Below are 22693 nucleotides of genomic sequence, written 5' to 3'. Positions count from 1 at the left end.
TGAGGAAAATCAGTTACTCCACCCCACACATGGGTGGCCGGATACTCCAAGAGATGGTGCTCCAGGGCAGCCTGCTCCCCAGCAATAGCTCCACTGCCACCCCCCTTCTTGTCCTGGAGGCCAGCCCAGGCTCTGATTTGAGACTGGGGGTGGGGTGGGGGGGTGAAAGAAGCATTCCAGGCAGCTAGAGCATTCCAGATGCTCACCACTGTCCTCACATATACAACAACTATGCCCTCCGACTCTTCCCTTGGCAGAGGGACTAGTCCTACAGTCACATATCGGGTGGTGGCAACAGAGGTGTTTGCATTATAAGTGACTTCAGCTTCTTCTCCCTAGGGGCAAAGGGCAAATCACCTAACTGGCCTGAGTCACTAATGACCATCCTTTTCCCCAGTTACCCAGGACTGAGTTTTCTCTGTCATTTCAGGAGGGAAGCCACCACCTGGAACGGGACAAACTGGAAGTCAAAGAGCTTGGGATACCGACTTTCTCCTTCTTAAAAAAGACCTAACATTGTAATGGTTTAATAAAGTTATTATAATTTCTTTTAAATAACCCACAGACACCCATGACGCTTCCAAATTTACAGAACAAAAAGCACTCGAGGGCTTGGCAGAAAACGATTTGCAACTGGTTCCTCCAGCACCGTGGCCCTGAGAGCTGGCTCAGTTCACCTCCAGGACCTCTGTCTCCGGGAGGCCAAACTTGGTCTTGTGCTTGTCGAAGAGCTTCACCAGGGCTTCCATGTACATGGCATGGTACAGGTCGATGTCCTGCTGGGTCGGGTGCTCCAGCTTGGGGATGGTGATGGGCTCACCCACTGCAGAATGGGGCAGAGGCCTCTGGTTAGTCAGTGCCGTCCCCCTGGGTTCCACCACGACGCTGATGGCAGTGACCCTGTACTACAGGCCCACCAGGTGTCAGGAACTGTGCTGACTGCCTTGTGTGCTTCATCTCAGGCTGTTCTCTTTATAGATGGGAAGACTGAGATCCAAGGGCACGGGAAGGGACTTGCCCAAGGCCACACAGGCACTAAGCAGCAGATGGGATCAAGACTGGCTGAACCCACTGCACTCAGCTAGGAGGGCCTGTGAGAGTCGTCAGTTCCAGAAAACAGTGTTGCGCCTGCTCTGCTCTGGAAAAGCCACTTTGCCTCTTTGAGCCTGTTTCCTCATCTGTCACATGGGGATCCTTCCTCACAGGGCTTTTCTGAGAGTTCTGTGAATCGGGTGACATGCTTTAAAAAGTACGCTGAGGGCGGGAGAGGGGGGAGAGCAGCATGTGTCCACGATGCACTGTTTTGTTTTCTCACCCCACTGCATTTTCATCCCAGTCCAGTCCTAAGTCCTGCCAAGGCCATTTCTGAAATTTCTCCCAAATCCACGCACTCCTCTGCCATTTCCCCTGCTCCTCCTTCAGCCCAAGCCACTGGCCACCACAAAAACCTCTGGACTGGCTACGTGGCCTCCAATTTTGCCTCTTCTAACCCAGTTTCTATCCAGCAGCCCGAGAATCATTTTAAAATGCAAATCTGGACCTCCCTTGTGCACACCCTCAGGTAGCTCTCTGGTCTTAAGGCCAAGAGCAAACTCCCTCACCCGCCCACAGAACCCGCCCACTCAGCCACACCTGTGCCTGGAAACGGCCTGTGGCCTCTCTAACCGTACAAAGCAAGACGCCTGGCACAATAATAATGCGGTGTGTGGGTGCTGGGCCTCACGTCCACTTCTGAGGGTTTCGCATGCTCCTGCGGGATCTCTAGCTTATGCCCGTGGACACACGCACACAAGCGTGCACACACATCTCCCACAGGCCATTCTTTAGAATCCTCTAAACTGTCCCAAATACACCAGGAATAACACAGCTGAGGGCCAAGTGAAGCCACGTTTTTGCTACACTTCTGACAGGCCTATTTTCTCCAGTTATATTGATGTTTTTGTTTTCGAACATCAAAAACCTACACATGCTTCCTTCTGGAACTCAACTTAGGCTATTGTTTCTGACAGAAACCTCTGCCCCTCTCTGTTGTGGGATATTCCTATTGTTAGCAGTATACAAGTCAGCTCCTCCCTGGGGTCCACTATGGCCCCTGGAGCACCCACTCATCCTCATCATGTCCCCCGCTGGTCTTTGCTATAGCACAATCTTCCTGATATACTCATGAATGCTGTGAACCTAGAGATGGCAGGCCTTGTTTTCTCTCTGTCCCAGCACCTGGCTCATAGCAAAGGCTCCTTTCTCCACCCCACCCCTCCTGATCACTGCCATCAGCACCCAACTCTTTGTGGAATCCTCGTGGCTAAGAACATGGCCATCAGGGCCAGGGGACCTGCACTGGAATCCTGTCTCTGCTGCTATGTGGTACCCTGCGTCAGGATAGTCCTGGCCTGCAGGCTGGGGACTCACCGACGGTGGTGATGGGCTTGGAGTAGGGCACCAGGCCCCAGGTGTCAGAGGAGAAGAGGCCTCGGCCATGGAAGATGCACGGGGCGAAGCCGATGTACTTCTGGAACTTCTTCTGGACCCACCGGCCCCAGGAGCCCTCCTCGAAGATCACCTGCTTATACACCTCATTCTCCCCAAAGGAGTAGACGGGAACCAGGTCGGCTCTGGAAGGGAGAAGCCAGGGTCTGTCACACCCTGATAACTGTGCCTGCTGTCACAGCCCAGAGGCCCTGGACTCTAGCCAATACTCCCCTTCTCCCTGCATGTACCAGAATCATGTCCCCTCACCACCAGGTTCTGATGGGCCCCTTCTGCCCACCTGCTAGTGATGGGGCCTTGGGACCACCAGGCAAAGGGAAGGCTGAGCTCCCTGCTCTGGAGAACCTGCATTTGACCTCCTCCTTCAGGGCCTGCCCAATCGCCAACCCAGGCCTCTCTCAGCCCTGCACTCATCCCTGGGTCACAACCTCAGCACACTGTGTTGTCCCCCTCTGTCCCTCCTCTCTCCTCTACCCTTGGTGCGCCCTGAAGGCAGGGACTGGGTCTAATCTGACCAGGTCCCCAGGGGCTGGCCCAGGGTGGAACCCTGCAAAACGGCCTCTTCTCCCAAAACGAGGCAAGGTCCTGAGGGGACAGAGAAAAGGGCTACTGTTCAAAGCTACACACCAGGCTGCGTGTACCCTCCCTAATGGTGTGACTGCAGGCCACACCCTCCCACTCTACCAGTAGCACTGCTGAAGGTCTGCCATCCCAGGACCTCCTTCTCCTGGAGTCGTTCAGAGCCCAAATATGGGAGGAAAGCAGCAGCCCTCCAGTCCAAATACTTTGCTCTGCTTTTTTTCCTTCCCTTTGTTGCCCAGGCTGGTCTTGGACTCCTGGCCTCAAGCTATCCTCTTGCCTTGGCCTCCCAAAGTGCTGGGATTACACCTGACCTGGCACTGCATCTCCCAGTGTGTCCCTGACCAGACTGCTCAGCCTTCCTCAGTTTCCACCAACGGGAACTGTGGATGTCATCACCTGCTGGGATTCAGGGGAATCAAAGAGGACCCTAGAAATGGATGTGCTTTGTCAAACAGAATGTGCTGAACAGGGGCTCCACAGACGTGTGCCTGGCTTTCTAGGGAGTCCCAGAAAGCCAACCTGCCCAGCTCCTGTCAGTCCTCAGGGTCACCCCTCCAAATGCCCTCTCCTGATGTGTCCAGCCACGGCTCCCTCCTTCCTGTCCTCTTGCTCTCTTAGCAGCCTGATGTATTTTGGCCAAGTGGTGTATCTTTACACAGTTCTGCACAAGAGCCTGGCCTCTCAGCCCAGGTACAAAGACGTCATATCCAGACATCCAGCCTATACTGGGAAAACTTGGCCCAAACTATGCAGTGTGGGCTCCAAATTCCCCCTGACATAATGACTAACTCCCTTCCATATCTTCCTGGGGGCTGAGTCCTCCTGAGAAGCCTGCTGTCCTGGGCCCAGGAAAGCAATGTATGTGTGTGTGTGCATGTGTGTGCATGCAGAGAGGCACTCACCCATGGCGCAGAGCCAATTTCACAAAGCCCTTGCGGTTCCGCAAGGTGACTGCGTTCTTGCCAGGCATGGAGCTCAGGGACTCAGCCGCACCCCCTACCACGATGATGATGGCATTGCCATTCCCATTCTTTGAAAGCAAGTAGTCTATGGTGTCCCGGTTGACAGGGCAGATGCCTAAGGGTGGGTGGGGGAAAACGCAGTCAGGATTGCCCACAGATGAACCCCCATCCTTGCACATGGTCAAGTGCAAAACAGAAAGAACCCTGGACTTGGCCCCAGACCTAACACAGCCCCTTAGACACTGTCTTGTACAAGCTACTTATTTTCTGAGGTGCAGCTTACAGATCTGCAAAATGGGGCTAATGATACAAAGTTGCTTGGGGAACTCATTCATTCAGCAAATATTTCCTGGGGTCCTAGCTCTGCCAGGTGATACTACATGCCGGGAATCCCAATGAATCAGGCTGGTGGGTGCCACAGACAATAGGTTGAACAGAGGGCAACACCAGGGCTGGGGGTGCCCAGAAAAGGGAGTCCGAGAAAGTTTCCTAGGGAAGGTATTACCCAAGTTGAAGCCTGATAACTGTGCCCAGCTCTCCAGCCTGGCCCTGACCCATCATGCCTGCAACTGGCTGCATCTCCTGCCAGAACCCACGCCTGGGATGGTGTGTCAGCTCCCTGCATCACCCTGCTTGGTGGAGAGGCTCAGGCCTTGACGGTGGTGCTCTGCAGCAGTGGGCAGGGGGGCCTCTCACCTCCAGACATCAAGTATTCCCGCAGCACTGGCATCCGGAAGTTGCCAGCCAGTGTGGCTAGGTAGGGCCTAATGCCAGGGAACTTCTTGCTCACTTCTGTGGCCTCGGTGCTGAAGTTGCAGAAGGCGCCCAGGCCCATGATGCCATGGGGGTGGTAGCCGAAGATATAGTTCCTGGTGGTGAGCAGGTTGTGCGTCTTCACCAGCTGCAAAGAACACCTAGGTTAGAGGAAACTGGCCAGGACGAGGTACCAAAGCACACCCTGGAGGTAGGGGAGGGACTGGACATGTTGTGTCCTCTGGGACTTTGTGGGCCTGAAGACTGCAGTGATACTCCACACCTGACCTCAGACTCTCATTGCTGGGGCCACTGTGCTGATGCTTCGTAGTCATCTCTTTGGCTGGAGCCCCTGGGACGAGGGCGGCAATGTCCTCCCCCACTCCTCTCGATCCACAGCCAAGCACACACCAGGGCTTCCCTCCCTCTGGGTCCACCCTCCTCACCACAACCAGAATGAGGCCTTGACAGTGGTGCCCTGCCAAATCCAATCTGAAACCCAAATTCAACCTGTCACTCAGACTGAAGAAGGGTATCCAGCTTCCATCAAGGTAAAGTTCAAGATCTGAGTTTGGCAACTGAGGATCTGGCTGCAATTTTGCCCCAGGTGGTCTCCCCAGACTGTGAGCTCTGGGGAGGTGGGATCTATGTAGCTCTAGGCCCTGAGGGCTCCTTAAGGGCTCACAGAATACACCACGCAGCCCACCTCTGAGGCAGAAAGGACAGGACAGGGCAAGCAGACAGACCGTGTGCCAGCCGGCCTGGGGTGGGGGTGGGGAGGAGGTCAGCTGTAGGGCTACAGCAGTCAGGACCTGACCTGGGGTACTATCCACATAGCTATCCTGGGGTGCTCCAAACAATGATTGGCTTCCTCAGGGCCCACCCCCTGCTCAGAGGCAGGTAGCCTGGAGGGGGATTGGGGGTGGTGCAGTTTCCCTATCCCTGAGCAATGAGAGCTGCTGAGCCTGAGACACCCACCCAGCATTACAAGGAAAATGATGAGAGTGGCAGGCCTGAGAGGGATAGTACGTAAGGACATCATGTTTACAAAACAGCATTTTGTCCCAATGAGAAAAATAGGTCTCATAGTGAATTGTTAAAATATAGGAAAGTAAGCCAGGCTGGGTGGCTCAGTCTGTAATCCCGTGCTTTGGGAGGCTGAGTGGATTGCCTAAGCCCTTGGGTTCGAGACCCGCCTGGGGAACTTGGGAGACCTCATCTCTACAATAAATCAAAAATTAGCTGGGCGTGGGGGCGCACGCCTGTAGTTCCAGCTACTTGGAAGGCTGAGGTGGAAGAATCGCCGGAGCCCAGCAGGTCGAGGCTGCGGTGGCCAGGAGCGGCCACTGCACTCCAGTCTGGGTAACAGAGTGAGACTCCAACTTATATATTTTTAATATATATATATATATATATATATATATATATATATATATGCGCGTGTGTGAAAGCAAAAAGGAAATCGAAGCTCCTGCAATACCTCCATCTAGATAAAACATTCTGACACACTGCGTCTCTTCTTTTTTTCAAAACCACAGATTGAGGATATAGGGTTGATACTATTTTTATGTCATGCTCTACCAAACATCACAGCTATTGTGTTCTTATCAAAATCCCTCCGCTCCTTGTCCTCCCTCGCTGCATTATTCTGTCACACAGCCATGCTATATCATAGCACTGACTCAAACGTGATTGATGGACATTTTGAAAGCTTCCCAACGCTCCCTCTTAGACACACTTCAATAAATACCTTATCTTCGTCCACATATCAGCTTGTTTTTGTGAGACAAACATCTAGGAATACAATTCCCGGGTCACAGAATTGTATTGGTCTTTTTAGCTGCCCTACCTCAAGAGAGATGACATCAATGACATTCCCACCTGAGTGCTTGAAAGGGCCCCTTTCCTGCACGGGTGCCAGTGGAAACTGAGTCCCTGGCCACTGGCAGGGTATCAAGAACCTGGGTTTTCTGTGACTCTAGATTTGGGAGGCTCTTGGCTGAGTGAAGGACCCTGCAAGCAGTTTTGGGGGAAAGGGTGCTGGTTTCTGGCCTCAGAAAACTGAAATCCAAATCCTCAGGTGACAGAGGCCTGAGGGGGAGAGACCAGGGCGGCTGGTGCCATTGCCAGCTCTGGAACTGCAGTGTGTGGAAACGTCAGCGAAACTCCCTCAGTGTCATCCCTACTGCTTGGGACATGGGTACTCTTCTTCCTATTTCGCCCTTACAAAGCAGAGTAAAGCTGCTTGAGAACCTTGAGCACCCACCCAGTAAGTGGGAACAGCAGCCCAATCCAGGTGAGCGAGGGTGGGGGCAGCAAGGGAAGTTGAAAGGCTGACTCACACGAACTTCGCAAGGTGGTTGCTCTGTCATTTCAGCAGAACAAGTCCAGCCACTGAGTCAGCGCTCAGGAAAGCTAGAGTTCAAAAGCACCTTGTGCCGGCTTCCACAAAAGGGAAGACCCGGAGGGGGAGAACTGGAGGCCACCAGGACTGGTAGAAAACTTGGCAAGTTGCTCCTGTGCTGGTAGCCAGGCCCATGCCTACCCTGATAACCAAGAACCCAAGCAGAGAGCAGGCTGGCAGAGCCCTGAAAGATCTAGGCCATTCCCCGGATGACAATGGGAGACCAAGATCTAGAGAAAGGAGTTACTTGTCCTCTTCGGAGGTCATGAGAATCATCCTACACATCTTGACCAGTCCATCTGGTTGTGCTTTTCCCTAGGCTGCTGGAATGGAGATGTGCCACTGTGTGGGACCCTAGCTGGCTCTTTCAGTCACTTCCTCTCTCTCCACGGCTCTATCTGATGGAACACATGTGGTTAAATGCGGTGCCTGGGGGCACAATGCAGGCTACCGCCCTCACTGTGGTACCCAGAGGACAGAGGCATCCTACATAGCTTTGCTCTGTTTTCGTGTCATGAGCCCCTCTCCCAGGGCTGGACAGAGTGTCCATTGTGGAGGGAGAAGAAGGATACTGCTGATGAAGGCTCTGTTGGCATGCCTGTTCCCATGTCCTCTTGCTGACTGTTTCCTGTGGCAAAATCCCAACTCAAAAGGGTGCCCAGGCCGGGCCTGCCGGCTCATGAGAGTCCGGGACACATTCCTGGCAAGTCACTCCTCACAGCCTGCCTCCCCAGACAGGAAAGGTACTCAGACAGGCTTGTCCCACCCCTACACCACATAGAGGGAGAAATCCAGACCCAGAAAAGAGCAGAGACTTGCCTAAGCTTACACAGCATGGCAGGGTGGCAGACCAAGGTAGGAACACAAGGGTCAGAACATAGGCCCTGAAGCAGACAGCCCTGGCTCCTACTCCAGTCCTGCTACTGACTTATATGACTTTGGGACAGTCCCTCCTCTCTAGGCCTCAGTGAGCCCATCTGCAAAATAAGGCAGATAGACAGATGATTCTAAGCTCAGTGAGTCTTCTCTCCAAAGCTCTTGCCCATATTCTAGGGAGAGGTGACCCAGGGCCCTGCTCATTTCTCTTCTAGGTAGCCAGTAGTCTTGGTGGCTGCTGCTAACATACGAGCCCCACATCTGCCAGAAGAGGGTCACTCTCAGGACCAGCTGAGCTGCTCTGGTGGCAAAGAACAAAGAGCCCCCCAAGACGGGGAGTATGTGGAAGGTAAGGCTGCAAAACTTCATTACATAATCACTGGCAAGAGGCCAGGGGTGGGACAGGAAGGTCACACAACCCTGAAGAGTGTCAGACCTGATGTCAGATCACCAAGGCCAAATCCTCCCTGCACAGAAGGGGAGCCTGAGGCCCTGAGAGGCAGGACAGAGCCCTGCCCTGGCCCCAGGTTAGGGCTCAATGCCCTAGCCTGCCTCAGGCGCAGGGTGGCTCTTTGGTCCTGTTGCTCCGGCTCCCAGCTGACTTTTTTTTGGAGTCAGTGTCTCACTCTGTGCCTAGGCTGGAGTGCAGTGGCACGCTCACGGTCACCACAGCCTCAATCTGCTGGGCTCAGCGATACTTCTGCCTCAGCCTTCCAAGTAGCTGGAATCACCGGCATATGCTACCAGGCCCAGCTAATTTATTTATTGCAGAGATGAGGTATCTCCATGTTGCTCAGGCTGGTCTCGAACCCATGGGCTCAGGCAATCCTCTCACCTAGGCCTCCCAAAGTGCTGGGATTACAGGCGTGAGCCACCCCACCCGGCTTCCAGCTGACTTCTTGATGTGATAAGGACACAGGGGTTGCTTTGGTTCTTTCGGAAGGCTGAAGATCAGGGAGGAACACTTGCCTGACCCGTTCTGACCAACAGTCATCAGGTCATTCATCCAGAAGGCTTGAGGACCAGGCCACAGCGGCAAGAGACAACACTGAGGGGGCCTGGCCCCTGAGGTTGCAGTGTTTTGGGTTTTAAATGCTGCAGAGGGGAAGAGTGAATTTGGGTTGATGCAGGAGCCACAGCTCACTACTAAACAATCACAGGAAGGTATATGTAGTTCAGACACACAGAGGTCATACCTGACGGAACAGCTAGCCTGGTGGACTGAACAAAAGCCACTTCGAAGTCTGTTCATCCTGAGAAGGGGGACTGCCCAACTCCCACGATAATGCCAAGTGGAGTCCTGAGATGAAGCAGTGAATACGTTCTAGATGCAAGCCCTGTGGGACTGTTTTTATGATGACAGGGATATTCATCCGCTGAATAGGCCTGTGACCCAGGTCACAGTAGATACTGTGGCTAGAGGGTCCATTCTACATGGGTACCCGTGTGACATTACTCCTGCAGAGTGGAAGAACAGTCCTAGAAGCCTTATGCACTTTGTTATGTCAGTTTCCCCTAGGAGTCTTACAGATGCTAATAAAAACCTTAGGATCATTAACAAGAGAATGGTGATGGAAGAGGAGGACTTATCCCAGGAAGGTGGAAATCTTAAAATGGTTATTATTAAGAAAGAAGATGAATAAAGGCAACATTGATGGGGTAAAATGGAGGAGAAAAAGAAAGGGGAGAGTGATGGGACTTGTCCTAGCAGGGTGGAAATATTTAGGTGGTTACTAGGAAATGGAATTGATAAGATGGGAATGGATGGGGTTAAAACAAAGGTCTTAGTACAACACTATCAAAGGTTGGGTGGACCAAAAGGAACCCCTGTGAGCTCCCAACAGTAAAGGGCTCCAAACCAGTTTGCTGTATTTCTCCCTGTTTAGAGAGATTAAAAAGGCTGGAAAGCAGAACCTATGCCAGGGTTCTTTGGCTCAACCCTTGGCTGGGAACACAAAGTCTATTTATTTATTTATTTATTTTGGGGGGGGGCAAGGGGGGTGTCTCGCTTTATTGCCCGGCTGGCACCTCCTGTGCTCCAACCTGCTGGGCTCAGGCAATGCTTCCAAGTAGCCTCCGCCTCAGCCTTCCAAGTAGCTGCAGGCATGTGGTACCACACCCAGCTATTTCTTTAATTTATTGTAGAGACAAGATCTTGCCAGGTTGCTCAGGCTGCTCTCAAACCCCTGGGTTCAGGCAATCCTCTCACCTCGGCCTCCCAAAGTGCTGGGATTACAAGTGCGAGCCACCATTGCCCGGCCTGATTGAATTACTGAATGGACATTGGATCTGACTGGGGAATGCTTCCCTAGCTAGTACTGGACAGAAGAAGGCATGTAAATCCACCCATCAAACACTAGTAATTGAAGATGCTGAACGGGAATCAGTCAGAGTGCTCAAGCCCCCACAGTACAGAGTAGAAGCTGGAGTGCTGGTGAGGACAAATTCTCCATCTGTGACAGCCTTATGTGGAGTATTTACGGGGCTTATGGCAAAATCCTGTGAGCACCTCCCAGCGGTGACTACTGGGCCTTTGGACTGGAGAATTTCCATGGATTGGAGAATTTCCACTTGAGGGGACACTTACTGCCTTGCTCTGGGACGTTAACTGAAGCAACCTTAGGACTGGAAGACAGACAGCGATCTTGAAGCCTGAAATGCCCACGTCTCAGGGGATGTCAGAGAAATGCTCAGTGGATACCGATTCTAGACTGGGCTTTGCTTGTCCTTTGGAAAATGCAAATGCTCAGCTCAGAGTGCCATTAAAAAAAAAAAGAAACAGAAGATCGTGGGTTTGGGCGGCTGACCATCATTTTTTCGGACCAAGAAACATGCTGTACAGCCCACAATGATCAAGAATGGGCAGAAAGCTATCCCATCCTCCTCCACGTTTGAGAGTAGAATGGGCAACTGGAACACTAGCTGTCTAAAATGGGGAAATGAGAGCGTGAAGGGCAGGCTTATGCCTTCACGAGTGTGTGCTCACGCTCAACACAAGTGGGACTAAAGGAGTGTGCCCACTAGACTTTTCTGTTTTTCTGGTTGACTGGGGAAGAGGGGGCAGGGTGAATGCTGGTGTGACTGTGCAAATCTTGCTAAGGGAGGAGCGCACTGGTGTAGCAACTTTAATTTGTTCTTTCTTCACCAAATCACCTCCAAGGAAAAATTTTTTGTGGAGGAATATGAGGCCCAATTAGGCCAGCATCAGTTGAGCAAATGATATCGAGGAAGGAAATCTCAGGATGAAATTTCACAAATGTTAAAAAGAAACCTACTGATAAGGGCAGGAGTCATAAAGGCTGGTTAGCTAGCTGTAACACATTTGCAGTAAACAAAAAGTAGTTAACCATTTGTTGCTCGTTAACTATTGCTGCTCATTAACCCTATCTTAAAGAAACAAAATACCACAACCAATCAGCTGCTTCAGAACCTCTGGCAATTTCCTTTGGCAAACCCCCCCTCCACCCCAAGACAATTCCCGGCAGCTAAACCCTGATACCTCTCTTATAAAAATACCCCTTAGCCCCTGCCTCTTTGCAGACAGCAGACACTCAATGCTGCCTCTATCTGTTGTACCCTTCACAACGTATCTTCCTTTTAATGAATCTACCTTTCTTAATTCACCACTGTCTTGGTGAAAACTTTTACTGCCACAACTCCAACCATACCCAGCCACCACCACACAAGGCATTTTTTCCCCCATATCTGATGCAGTGGCCTTAGGACTAGGGCTGCAGCTACAAGTACTGGAAGCAGGAATGATTTCTAAGCAAGAAAATGTAACTAGGCTTTCAACTGTATGTCAGAATTCCTGAGGGCCTGATGGGGGTAGGTTGTGCCTTCACTCCATCTGGCAAAACTGAGACAAAGAGTGAATGCAGTCACGCTGCCTGACGATAAAAAACAGCTCACTAGTTCTGCATCTGCATACCACACCATGTCTGAATGGGAGTGGACAAGGAGAAGGCACATGTAGCCTAGCAGTGATGCCTGCAATCTAGACCACCACAGTGGCAATTCTAATGTCCCTTCCAAAGTGGAAGAGTTTGGGCACTAACAGAGCAAAGGAATGGCTAAATGGGTTATAAGTTGGGGGAACCCCAACATTACATTCACACCTTGGAAGAAGCTAGAGCAAAAGATGATGTTGTCTCTCAGCTGCATCATTCCAGGTGCCTGGAAAAATGAAGCTGTGTTTATCAAGACCACTTCTGCTTCTGGAACCGACAGGATTGAAGGGAAACCTGCAACTCTGAATGTCTCACCCTGGGAGACCTCCACGCAATAGGATGGACCAGACTGATTATTACTGACTGTGTATATTCTTTTGACATAAGTGATCCCAGGTGGAAAATCAAGGCGTGGCCTGGGATGTTATGCTATAGATACTGATTTTCACCCACAGTTCCTGGCTCATAACACCTATAGCCCTTGTCACAGTTTTTTGTTACACTGTAGGGCGTGGCAGGCCTCAGGACAGGCCTTAGAAGCAGAACTTCTCTGGCCTTCTCTGTCCCTTCTTTTACCTGCCCCAAGGCAGGACTTTGATCTCCAGCTCTTCTGACTGTGAGTCTTAAGAACCTCCCAGAGAGGGTCCCGCCCTATGCACTAGGGGAAGGAGTGCTGACCTCATGAAGTCTCCAAAAAACCCTAGAGAACTGCGTTCGGAGAGCTTCCTGGTAACTGATATGAAGGTTCCTGGACAGAGGCAGAGGGCATCCAGGGAGGGCATGGAGCACCGTGCCCTCCCCCCATACCTTGCCCTACAAGTGTTCATCTGTATCCTTTGCAATATCCTTTATAATATATAAGCCAAACAAAAAAAAGAACCTGGGCCCAAATTCAGGAAGCCTGGATTCTAATTCTAATGCTGCCATCATACTCAACTGCAGTCTGGACAAGTCTTTGCCCCTTCTTCGGGACCCAGTTTTTTACCTTCCAAATAAGAGGGTTGGGTCCTACAAGGTAGTATCATTCTGGAAACAACAGGCTTGGATTTTCTGTAGTCAAATGAGGTCGGAAAAGGGAAAGGAAACCCTGACCTTGAGGAGCAGGGAGATCCTGAAAGTACCTAGCTTAGGCTGAGGGTAGGCAGAAGGCACCGGCCCTGCCACCCCAACAATACCAAAGACAGTGGAAGAATGTAGGGGTACCCAGCCACCATTCCCCAGGCAGCACACCAAGACGTCTCCTTCACTGACTCACAACAGCAAACGCATACTACCCGGCACTACGCAGGCCACTTTCACACTCACACAGGCTGCCTTCCCTCTTCAGCCCCACTGTCTTTGTGGGTTGTGGGTTACATCAGCAGTAGGGCATGCCAGGGCTGGGGTGTTGAGTGAGCTAGCCAGACTGGTCTTTCCCCTCCAGGGAGAACCTTCAGGATTCCACCCGTCAGCCCCAATCCACCAGCATCGCCTACACGCATCAGAGCTCAGATGGCTCTACCTCGCCTGCTCAGCTTGCAGACCAGGCCCTGGGACTGAAAGCCTGATGAGCCACACTTACTCTGTCAGGACCTCAGGGCTGGCCCTGAGATCAAGAGGACCTCAGAAGAGCAGTGTGGGGGTCGCAGAGCGGCCCACAGTGAGCAGGCAGGAAGCCTGGAATCCAGCTCACCTAAACCTGCTGTACCTGGGAGCCTGAGCCCCGGAGGGACAGCATCTCGCCCAGGGTCATACTGAGCTTTTGCTGTGTCTATATCCTAAGCCTGTGGGAAGCCTGAATACCTGCCCAAGTGTATTCCCATGCCTCGGCTGCACCAAGAGGCAGCAGCTACGGTGGGAAGAGCCCAGGCTTTAACGCACGACAGCAATGGGAACCTCAGCTCAGCCCCTCATCAGCCTCACTACTCTGACCATCAGCGTCCTCCTCTGTAAAACGTTTCTGCCTGCCTTTCAGGGTGCTGTGAGGATTACAGAAGACTCCCTGGGGAAGGGTACGGCTCCTAATAAGTGGGTGCCCCTTCTCTCTGCCTCTGCACCACCTCCTCTACCACAGGCTTCTCCTCCTGTGCACTCACTGTCCCCTGCCTCCTCAGGGCTGCCTATCCTTTCAGGTGGCCTTCTAGAAGCATCTCCTCCAGAAGCCTTCCCCAGTCACTTTAGCCCCAGGCTCTCGCCCTCTCTCACCCAACATCACATTGCCTGGGCCCTTATTCCCACAGGAATCGCCCCCTGCAACTGGCTAAGAAAAGGGCTACTTCTGCAAGGCCTCTGGAAGGAAAGAAATTCCTTTCCACCTATTGCTTCAAGTCCTGCCCCTGGTTAGGTCAGATAATCCTGGACTACCTTCATATTGCTCTTGATAAATCATCTCTATTTCAAGCTTGCCCTTAATGCTCGCTGAAGGACAGGCATACAACGGTCATAACGTATGTTATTACACCTGTTTTGTTTTTGTTTTTTTTTTTGAGTTGGAGTCTGTCACCCAGGCTGGAGGGCAGCAGCACACTCTCAGCTACCGCAGCCTCAACTTTGCCTCCCAAAGTGCTAGGATTATAGGAGTGAGCCACTGCACCTGGCCTACACCTGCTTCTTACATCCTGTAGGTTCCGCAGGTGAAACTTCTCTTAGATCCAAACGCCAGTACAAGTCTTGCTTCCCCCAATGAGCCAGTAAGTTTTCTCCTTTCTCCCAATAAGAAGCTACTAACAACTGTCACATTTCCCTTTTTGCTTTAGCTTCCAGGAAGCTCAGAGATGAATATGACCCTCAACTGAAGGTCAACTCTGTTGACCCTCATGGCTAAAATACTAGTATTTTCCCCTCAATTCCAGATTTTTCTCTTGGCCCTGGTATGGCATTATATATATCCTAAGCTGCCTCAAATCCTACACGAAGCAAGGCATGGCATGAACAAATGCTCATAGTGGGAGATCCCACATGGTTTGATTCAGCACATGTTGGGGGGGGTCACTGTGGCTGGGTGGGTTAAAGCCTGGTTCAGATTTCCCACCCATTCCCACCCTTCCAAGAAAACACCCACGAGACTTTACCTGGATGGGGAAGTAGTCGCGAAAGTAGCGCCACACAGCCCAGTTTCGGACCCACTGTGACCTCCTGCCACCTTCCAGGGAACAAAACACAGTGTTGGGAAAAAGTGGGAGTGGGGGAAGTTTGGACAAGGCAGACAAGACAGAGCCAGTTTGAAGCCCGAGGCAGGTGGCTATCACCCCACACAGCACTCCTAGCCCCTTTCTGTGGGGTGGCTCCATATTCTTTTCCCATGCAAACCCTTGACTAGACGTGAGCTCCTGCAGGGAGCAGAATGGTGCCCTCTGGGGAGTTCTGACCCCCGACCCAAACCGCACACTGGACTAGCCCAGTGGTTTTCACAGAAGAGATGTTAAATTAAAAGACACAGCATCCCCCATGAGGAACTTGAGTCTGTGTGGGAGGGAGAGCGCGCCAAGGGCGTGGGAGTGGTACCAGGACTTTGCACCTACCTTTCTTGGGTGTGTTCCAGTCAAACACCAGCCAGGTGAAGTAGAGCACAGCAATGAGCCAGCAGTCAGTGCAGAACGTGTACATGAGGATGATGCTGCAGGCCACTCCTGGGGACAGACAGTTGGGTCAGGCCCTGGCCTCATGGTGGGCTTCAGCTCCCCTCCGGGCAATGGTGGGGTGAATGCTTACTGTGGCACTAAGCCAGGCCTGGCTGGAGCCACGGAATGCAGAGCTCGGGGAGCAGGCTCCCGGGACCCAAGGTGCACCTCCCTGGCCCTGATGGGCCGTCCTGGCGCTGGGGGCACAGGGGATCCGTGGGGTTTGGGCAGCAGCACCAAAGGAGGCAGACTTCAGCTTCTTATGATGCTGCCCTTATTGTCCCCTCCACCACCCCCTGGCACAGTGACTGTGGGTAAGGAGGGGGGGGCTCCTGCCAGGTGCCTGTGGGTCTCAAGATGTGGGCTGAGTCAAGTCTCAAGGGTGAGGCAGGGTGACTTTTGCCCCATTTTATTTTTATTTTTTGAAAGTAGTTTATTTCTTCCAGTCACGGAGACTGAGAAATCCAAGGCTGAGGGCTACATCTGAGGAGGGACCTCTTGCCAGTGGGGATTCTGAGGGTCCTGAGACATCATAGGGCATCACATGGCAAGGGGTGAGACTGCTTTGCCCATTTTAGTGATGAGAACACTGAGGTTCAAGGGGGAGATAACTTGCCAAAGGTTATCACAGGACAGTGCCAGAGCCAGGATGCAGATGCAGGTCTGACTCTAAAGTCCACATTCTGAGCCAGGCTTCAGTTGTTCACCAAACCTGAGAAGTCCCAGACCATCCCCAGAGGGACCTGAGAGGGAATTCCTGCCCCAGAAGGAGGGCTGGCCCCCTTCTGATACAGCAGAGGGCCAGGCAGTCCAAGGCCAAAGCCAATCAGCCTACTTCTCTCACAAACCCCAGCAGGACACTTGGGAGACTCACCTAGGAGCTGGCTTCCATTTAGTCACCATATTCTGGGCCAGCCGGCCGTAAGGGAAAATAACTTGGCACAGAAAGGAAGAAAAGCTCGTGCTGAGCCTGGTTTATGCATGGCTCACCCTAGATACCCTCATCAAGGCATCTCTTTTTCCAATTTTTACCCAGCCTTCGGGTCTAGTTCAGACCTCATCTCTTCATGAAGTGTTTCCCAATGTCATACCACCCATACGTGATGTCTCACTCCGAATTCCCCACTAGGTACATGGCCGGGGGCAGCAGGTACTGCAGCCTGGTAGAAACAGCGTGGCCTCTTTCCAGCACCCTCTCAATGGCCCAGGGAAGGAGGCCAGACCTTGCTGAGTGCCCACCCCTGCTGGACACCAAGCCAGTCATGGGTGCCAAGGTCTGCATGGCTCTGGGATTCCATGTTCTCTCATTTCCACCATGCTAAACCTTGTCTCCTTGTCTGTGAGAGAAGGCAGGCCAGACGCAGGCTCTCTGTGAGCCTAAGGACAAGGGACTGGGGGCCTCTTTTCATCTCCAATCCAGTCCTGTTCTAGATTCCTGAGCCAGCCTCTCCCCAGGGTAGCTAAAAGCAGGGTACAGTTTCTTAGGAGGGGCAGTGAACACAGAGTGACCAGGTGTCCAGTTTTTCAGGACAGCTTAGGAGTGTGACATCACAGAGAGGGAAGATGAGTCTCTAGGGAAGCATCTGCAGCCCACAGGATCCTGTGAAAGGCCAACTATAAGGCCAGGCACAGTAGCTCACACCTGTGATCCCAGCACCTGGGCAGAAGGATTGCTTGAGCCCAGGAGTTCAAGACCAGCCCGGGCAACATAGCAAAACCTCATCTCCACAAAAAATTAAAAAATCAACCAGGTGTGGTGGTACATGCCTATAGCCCCAGCTACTCAGGAGGCTGAGGTCAAGGCTGCCATGAGCCATGATCATGCCACTGCACTCCTGCCTGGGGGACAGAGCGAGATCCCAACTCAAAAAATGAAAATAAATAAATAAAGGCCAGGCGTAAAATACTTGGGGAAGCTGTGTGTGAATATAAGGCTGCTTACGAGGTCATGCTGTTTGCAGCTTGCCTTGGGTCCCCTTTCTCCTCAGAATGCCAGAAGGCTCTATGGTACAAACATGGGAAAAAACCTCTGGTCCAGAGGGAGACCAATGGGGCCACCGTAGTCTGCAACACTCGGAGCCTCTGCCAGCAGGTTTGAGAAACAGAAGAAGGCAATGGCTAACGCAGCTCAAGGTAATAATTAGCAGCAGCTCAGACCTGCCTGTCCAGCTGGGCCTGGCTCCCACCTAGGTGAGGCCATTGAGAAGGTGCTGGGCCAGTTTCTGGGCTGTGGTTGATCACTTGTTAACCCACAGCTTGGGGCCAGTCCCCATGGCACTGTGTGGGCTGGGGATCCACAAGCTGCTCCGCTCTGCCAGTCAAGCCCTGACCTTCTGAGACAGGGATAGTGACAGCTTCTGGCACAACTAGGAGTAAAGGGAGCCGATGTGGCTCTAGTGGGAGTATGGGAGGCTGGAGTCCTTGGGTCCGTGCCCAGGTCCTACTACCTTTTTCTTGTGTAACCCTAAGCAAGGCTCTGTCCTCACCGGGCCTCCATCTCCTACGTGAACAAGGAGGGAGTTTCACTGTGCTCCCCACCCCAGGACTCTAATAAGTGGCCACATGCAAGCCAGGTGGGACGTCTGAGCCCTGAGGGAGTCAGCTGGATTTGCTTTGCTCCCCACCCCAGTGCTTCCTGTCTTTTTGAGGCCATTTTGAGGTCTTCTTCATGTCCCTGTAAGAATGGAGGCCTTTCTCCACAGAAAAATGTGCAAGACTCTCATATATGAATTTTTTTCTGAGTTGGAGTCTTACTCCATTGCCCCAGCTGGAATGCAGTGGCACTCTCACAGCCACTCCAGCATGGACCTGCTGGGCTCTGGCTATCCTTCCACCTCAGCCTTCCAAGTAGCCAGAGCTACAGGCGCACACTACCACGCCCGGCTAATTTTTTATTTTATTGTAGAGACAAGGTCTTGCCAAGTTCCTGCGGGCTCAGGCAATCCACTTGCCTCGGCCTCCCAAAGTGCTGAGATTACAGGCTGAGTCACCGAGCCCGGCCAATTTTTTTGAGTTGAAGTCTTATTCTGTCGCCCATGGTGAAATACAGTGGTGCTCTGCTCACGGTCACTGCAGCCTCAATTTACTGGGCTCCGGTGATCCTTCCACCTCAGCCTTCCAAGTAGCTGGAACTACAGGCATGTGCCACCATGCCTGGCTAATTTTTGATTTACTGTAGAGATGAGGTCTCACCATGTTGCTCAGGCTGGTCTCAAACCCATGGGCTCAGGCAGTCCCTTCACCTTGGCCTCCCAAAGTGCTAGGATTATAGGTGTGAGCCACCACACCTGGCCCACATATAATTTTTCATCTACTTTTAGTTCATGGGGACCCCTCCCCACCCAAAGCCCACTCTTGGGACTAAGGTTGAAGATTGGCTGTTTCAGCCCGGGTCTGCTAACTCTGGGCTTCTGGTAAGGTGAGCTCCCCAGGGGAGCTTCTGCTCCAAACCCAACTTTGCCATTTAATGAGCTTCAGTCTCAGGAAGTCACTGAACCTCTGAGTTTCCATGTCTTTACCCGCAAAGCAGGGATCTGATAAACAGAATCCTTCTCCCATCCCTCTGCCCTGCACACATGGTCTCAGAGCCCCCTCCCTGTGCCCGCTAGAAGGATGGTGGCTCAATGCTGACATGGCAACTCCTGATGACCCCCTACCAGCATGTGCATTCTGGAAGACTGTGTCACCCAGAGGAACGGGTTCACAGGTGCTGGAGTGTACTCTGTGAGTTCCTCTGCCCTGACATGCTGGGGAAGTTACTTGCTATGCTGAGGACACAGGGGTTGTGGAAGAGGAGGCTTCTAGGAGAGCAGAGGACAGAGAGCCTAGGCTTTCTCCCCTCTCACTATCCACACTGTCCTGCCCCTGGCGTGGATGGCAAACCAGTGAGTGCGGGGACTTAGCCAGAGCTGCAGAAAACATAGCCAACGTGGGCGGTGTTGAGACAGAAGGGAGCAGGCTCGAGAAGTACTGGGGAGGATGGGCGAGGGCTGGGCGTGGGGTCAGAGGGTGCGTCCCGACAACAGCGCCCACATCATGGGGACCCACCAGGCCCTGTGTCGGGCATTCTCATTCCTGATCTTCAGTCCCCACAAAAGCCACGTGAAGTAAGCATTTTCCTCACCTTTGAAATGAGGAAGGTGATGTTCAGAGAGCGCAAGTAACCTGGGCATTCACAGCATTTGTGTGCAGTAGATTCAGGACTTAAGCCTGGCACCACACCTCCCCAAGGTACAGTAGTATGGCTGCTGGAAAGTGTCTGCTGGGTGGCACTGTGGGAAAGCATGGGCTTTGGGGATGCTACAGACCTGGATTTGAATCTAAGTAACCTTGGGCAAGTGACCTACCTTCTTGAAGACATGAGGTTTCCCATCAGTGAAATGGGAACCATGCCACCACCTCCCCTGAGCCTCAGTGAATCCTCATGCGTGCCCAGGGGTAGAGTACTTTGTCTGGAACCCAAAAGGTGGAAGTGGGATGATGCTGTGGGACATCCCGTGTAAGGGCTGCTCGTAGCCCCTTGCTCCTGCAGAGCAGAGCTCCTGCTCCAATATCTGCTGGGAAGGTAGTCCCGCCTGCGTGCCCACCCTTCCACTAGGCCCCCGCTCACCCAGTACGAGGAAGGACAGGACCCACTGCAGCACCGAGATGACCTGCAGCTGCTTCTCTACCTTGGACCTGTTGAACCAGGATATGGAGAAGAGGTCCTGGAGGGCAGAGAGGATGCTGGAGCCGGCACCTGCAGAGAGGGGGCACGTCAGCCCACCGTCAACAGGTCCACCAGCCACAGGGGTCCCAGCCCACCCTCCCAGAGGCCCTCCCATAGGAGCATGGACCCCAGAACCAGACAGACCTGGGTTCAGATCCAGGGCCTGCCACCCCTCGGCTTTGTGACTCTGGGTTGTTTACACACCTCCCTGGGTCCCTGTTTCTCCATACACCACAGGAAAGTGTCTGCTGGTGGCACTATGGGAAAGCATGGGCTTTGGGGGTGCCATTCTAGAGACCAATGAGGAATCTAAGGAGGCAAGCCAGGTGCTGGGCCTCAGCAAGATGCCCTGCACTTGCCAGTTCTCCACCCTCCCCTCTGCCCCAGTCAAACTCCTGGCCTTAGCCTTTATCCGCATCTTGTACAAATATTTAATCGGTGCTATTTGTGTCAGTGAGGCCAAGGACAGAAGTTCAACATCCAATTTGCAATGTTTTCTTTTCCAAGTGTACTTTGAGCATCCCCAATCCTTGCCACGCACCCTTAGCCTGGGACTGAGACCCCTTCTCTAAGGAGCTGAGCCCTCTTGCTCCCACCCCCAACATTGCCAATTCCGCCAACCACTACCACCTTCAGAGAGCTTTTACTCTTTCAGCTTCACCTCAGGGCCCAATGTGTGGAGCCCAGAGGTATCAGGTGAGGGAGGCTGGCTTCGCTCCCCCAAAGGGCCCAGTGGCCAGTGAGCTTCAGGCAGCCTGGAGGACACCAAGGGCTGTAATTATGTTCGCTATGAAGCAAATGTCAAGCCTAGAAGTTAGGGCAAGATGTGCCTACTTCATGGGCTCTGTGCCCCCAGGATGACACCCTGGACTCCAGCAGCTGATGGGCAATGGGACTGACCAGGAAGCCTGGTGACTGCAAGAGAGGCAGCACTGGGAAGGAATATGGGCAAAGTTCCCAATCCATAGCCCACTTCCCCAGCAGTTAGATGAATGGAGCAGGCCACCTCAAATCCCTCTTCTGCTAAGCCCTCCCTGCCTCCCCCCCAAGCCCTTAGTCAATACATCTTCACCAAGCACCTGCTGAGTGCTGGTCAATCATTTCTTCACACCACCTGCTCTGTGCAAGGTCCAGAGCACAGATGGCTTAGTCACGATCTTGTCTCTGAGGGTCTCATGACCTTTCACCCTTATCTACACGAGAGAGGGGTTTAGAGGCTTACACTCAAGCCTTTGTTTTTTTCAAAGTCTGTAGAGCAGCAAGGTCACAGCAGAGTTTAGAAAGGCACATTCTCCTCATCAGCTGAAAGTGAAGCAATTGCTTTTAGGATGTAGGTAGGAAATGCTAGGCCTCAGGGCGGACACACCAATCTTGTCCCCTATACCTGGGGTGACAGATCAGAGAGAAGGAGCTTGTATACCAAGCAGAAGAGTCAGACCCAATCCAAGCCTTGGTTGCACTATGTGATCCCAGGTGCACAGCACTTCCTGTGCTCAGTAGCATCTAATAACTTCACAGGCATACCTGGGGTGGGTGCTTACGTGAACTCACAAAAACAAATAAACAGGCTGGGCCACAGAGTCAGTCATTCCAGGGGCTCGGCTCAGAATTGTTCCTTCTACTCCTTTGTAATAAGAGTTCCATCTGCACAGGACATTGCCACCTCCAGACTTGCCCAACGACCCATAGGGGAGTCTGAGGGCCCTCTGGGATCATCTAGTACAGTAGGCAGTCAGAGAGATGGAGGCCCAGAGAGAGATACTGACTGGCTCAGGGTTACCCAGGCCGTAGGTGGCAGAGCCAGGGTTGAAACCCGGGATTCCTGCCCCGCTCAGAGCACCTCCCTGTTCCCATAGTAGCTGCTGTGTGTGAAGGGCTCTGCCCACAGGTGGTCCACCAGAAGGTCCATGGGTGCGACATGCTCAGAGCCTGCTTAACCAGTCCAGCAGTGAGGCTGTGCAGATAACCTAGCTGTGCAGATAACCTAGTCACACGTTTACCCCTAAGGGTCTCATTGACCTTCCACCCTGGTTCTGGTAGTGACAGGCCTGGGTGAATGCATGAGGGAGAGAAGTGGAGTCCAAGTGCAGGTCTGAACCCCTGATCCAAGGGCTAGCCTGCCAAGCCACCTTCCAGCAGCTGGCTCTACCTCCATGAGCTATGCAAGATGAAGAGAAGCAGGAACTATGGCTGGCAGGGCTAGGTTAGGTGGCTACAGAGAAGACAATGTACTCTGGCACTTTCCTACTCAAGGTGTGGTCTGGAAAGGTGGCATCAGCATCACCTGTATGCTGGTTAGAAACGCAGGATCCGCCAGGCTCAGTGGCTCAGCCTGTAATCCCACGCTTTGGGAGGCCGAGGTGAGTGAACTG

General features: G+C 52.7%; 1 protein-coding gene across 2 annotated transcripts in view; it reads right to left on the bottom strand.

Annotated features, from left to right (window-relative positions):
- Window positions 1-519: 519 nt before the first annotated feature.
- The window catches only part of DGAT2 (diacylglycerol O-acyltransferase 2), a 35723-nt gene continuing 13549 nt past the window's right edge, over window positions 520-22693 (bottom strand). Inside the window, exons 2-8 of one of the 2 annotated variants that reach the window (XM_008057821.1) lie at window positions 20223-20351; window positions 15515-15622; window positions 15065-15135; window positions 4728-4932; window positions 3972-4146; window positions 2410-2612; window positions 520-823 (exon numbers count right to left, since the gene is read on the bottom strand). In XM_008057821.1, the coding sequence (XP_008056012.1) occupies window positions 669-823; window positions 2410-2612; window positions 3972-4146; window positions 4728-4932; window positions 15065-15135; window positions 15515-15622; window positions 20223-20351 (1046 nt within the window). In that variant the 3' untranslated portion in view covers window positions 520-668. The remainder of the gene's footprint in view (window positions 824-2409; window positions 2613-3971; window positions 4147-4727; window positions 4933-15064; window positions 15136-15514; window positions 15623-20222; window positions 20352-22693) is intronic. The other variant, XM_021712219.1, reaches the window with a different exon arrangement.

This window comes from Carlito syrichta, unplaced genomic scaffold (assembly GCF_000164805.1).
Source record: "Carlito syrichta isolate Samal-C Ts95f unplaced genomic scaffold, Tarsius_syrichta-2.0.1 Scaffold303134, whole genome shotgun sequence".
Lineage (NCBI taxonomy): Eukaryota > Metazoa > Chordata > Mammalia > Primates > Tarsiidae > Carlito > Carlito syrichta.
This window is presented reverse-complemented; position numbering and strand designations above follow the sequence as displayed.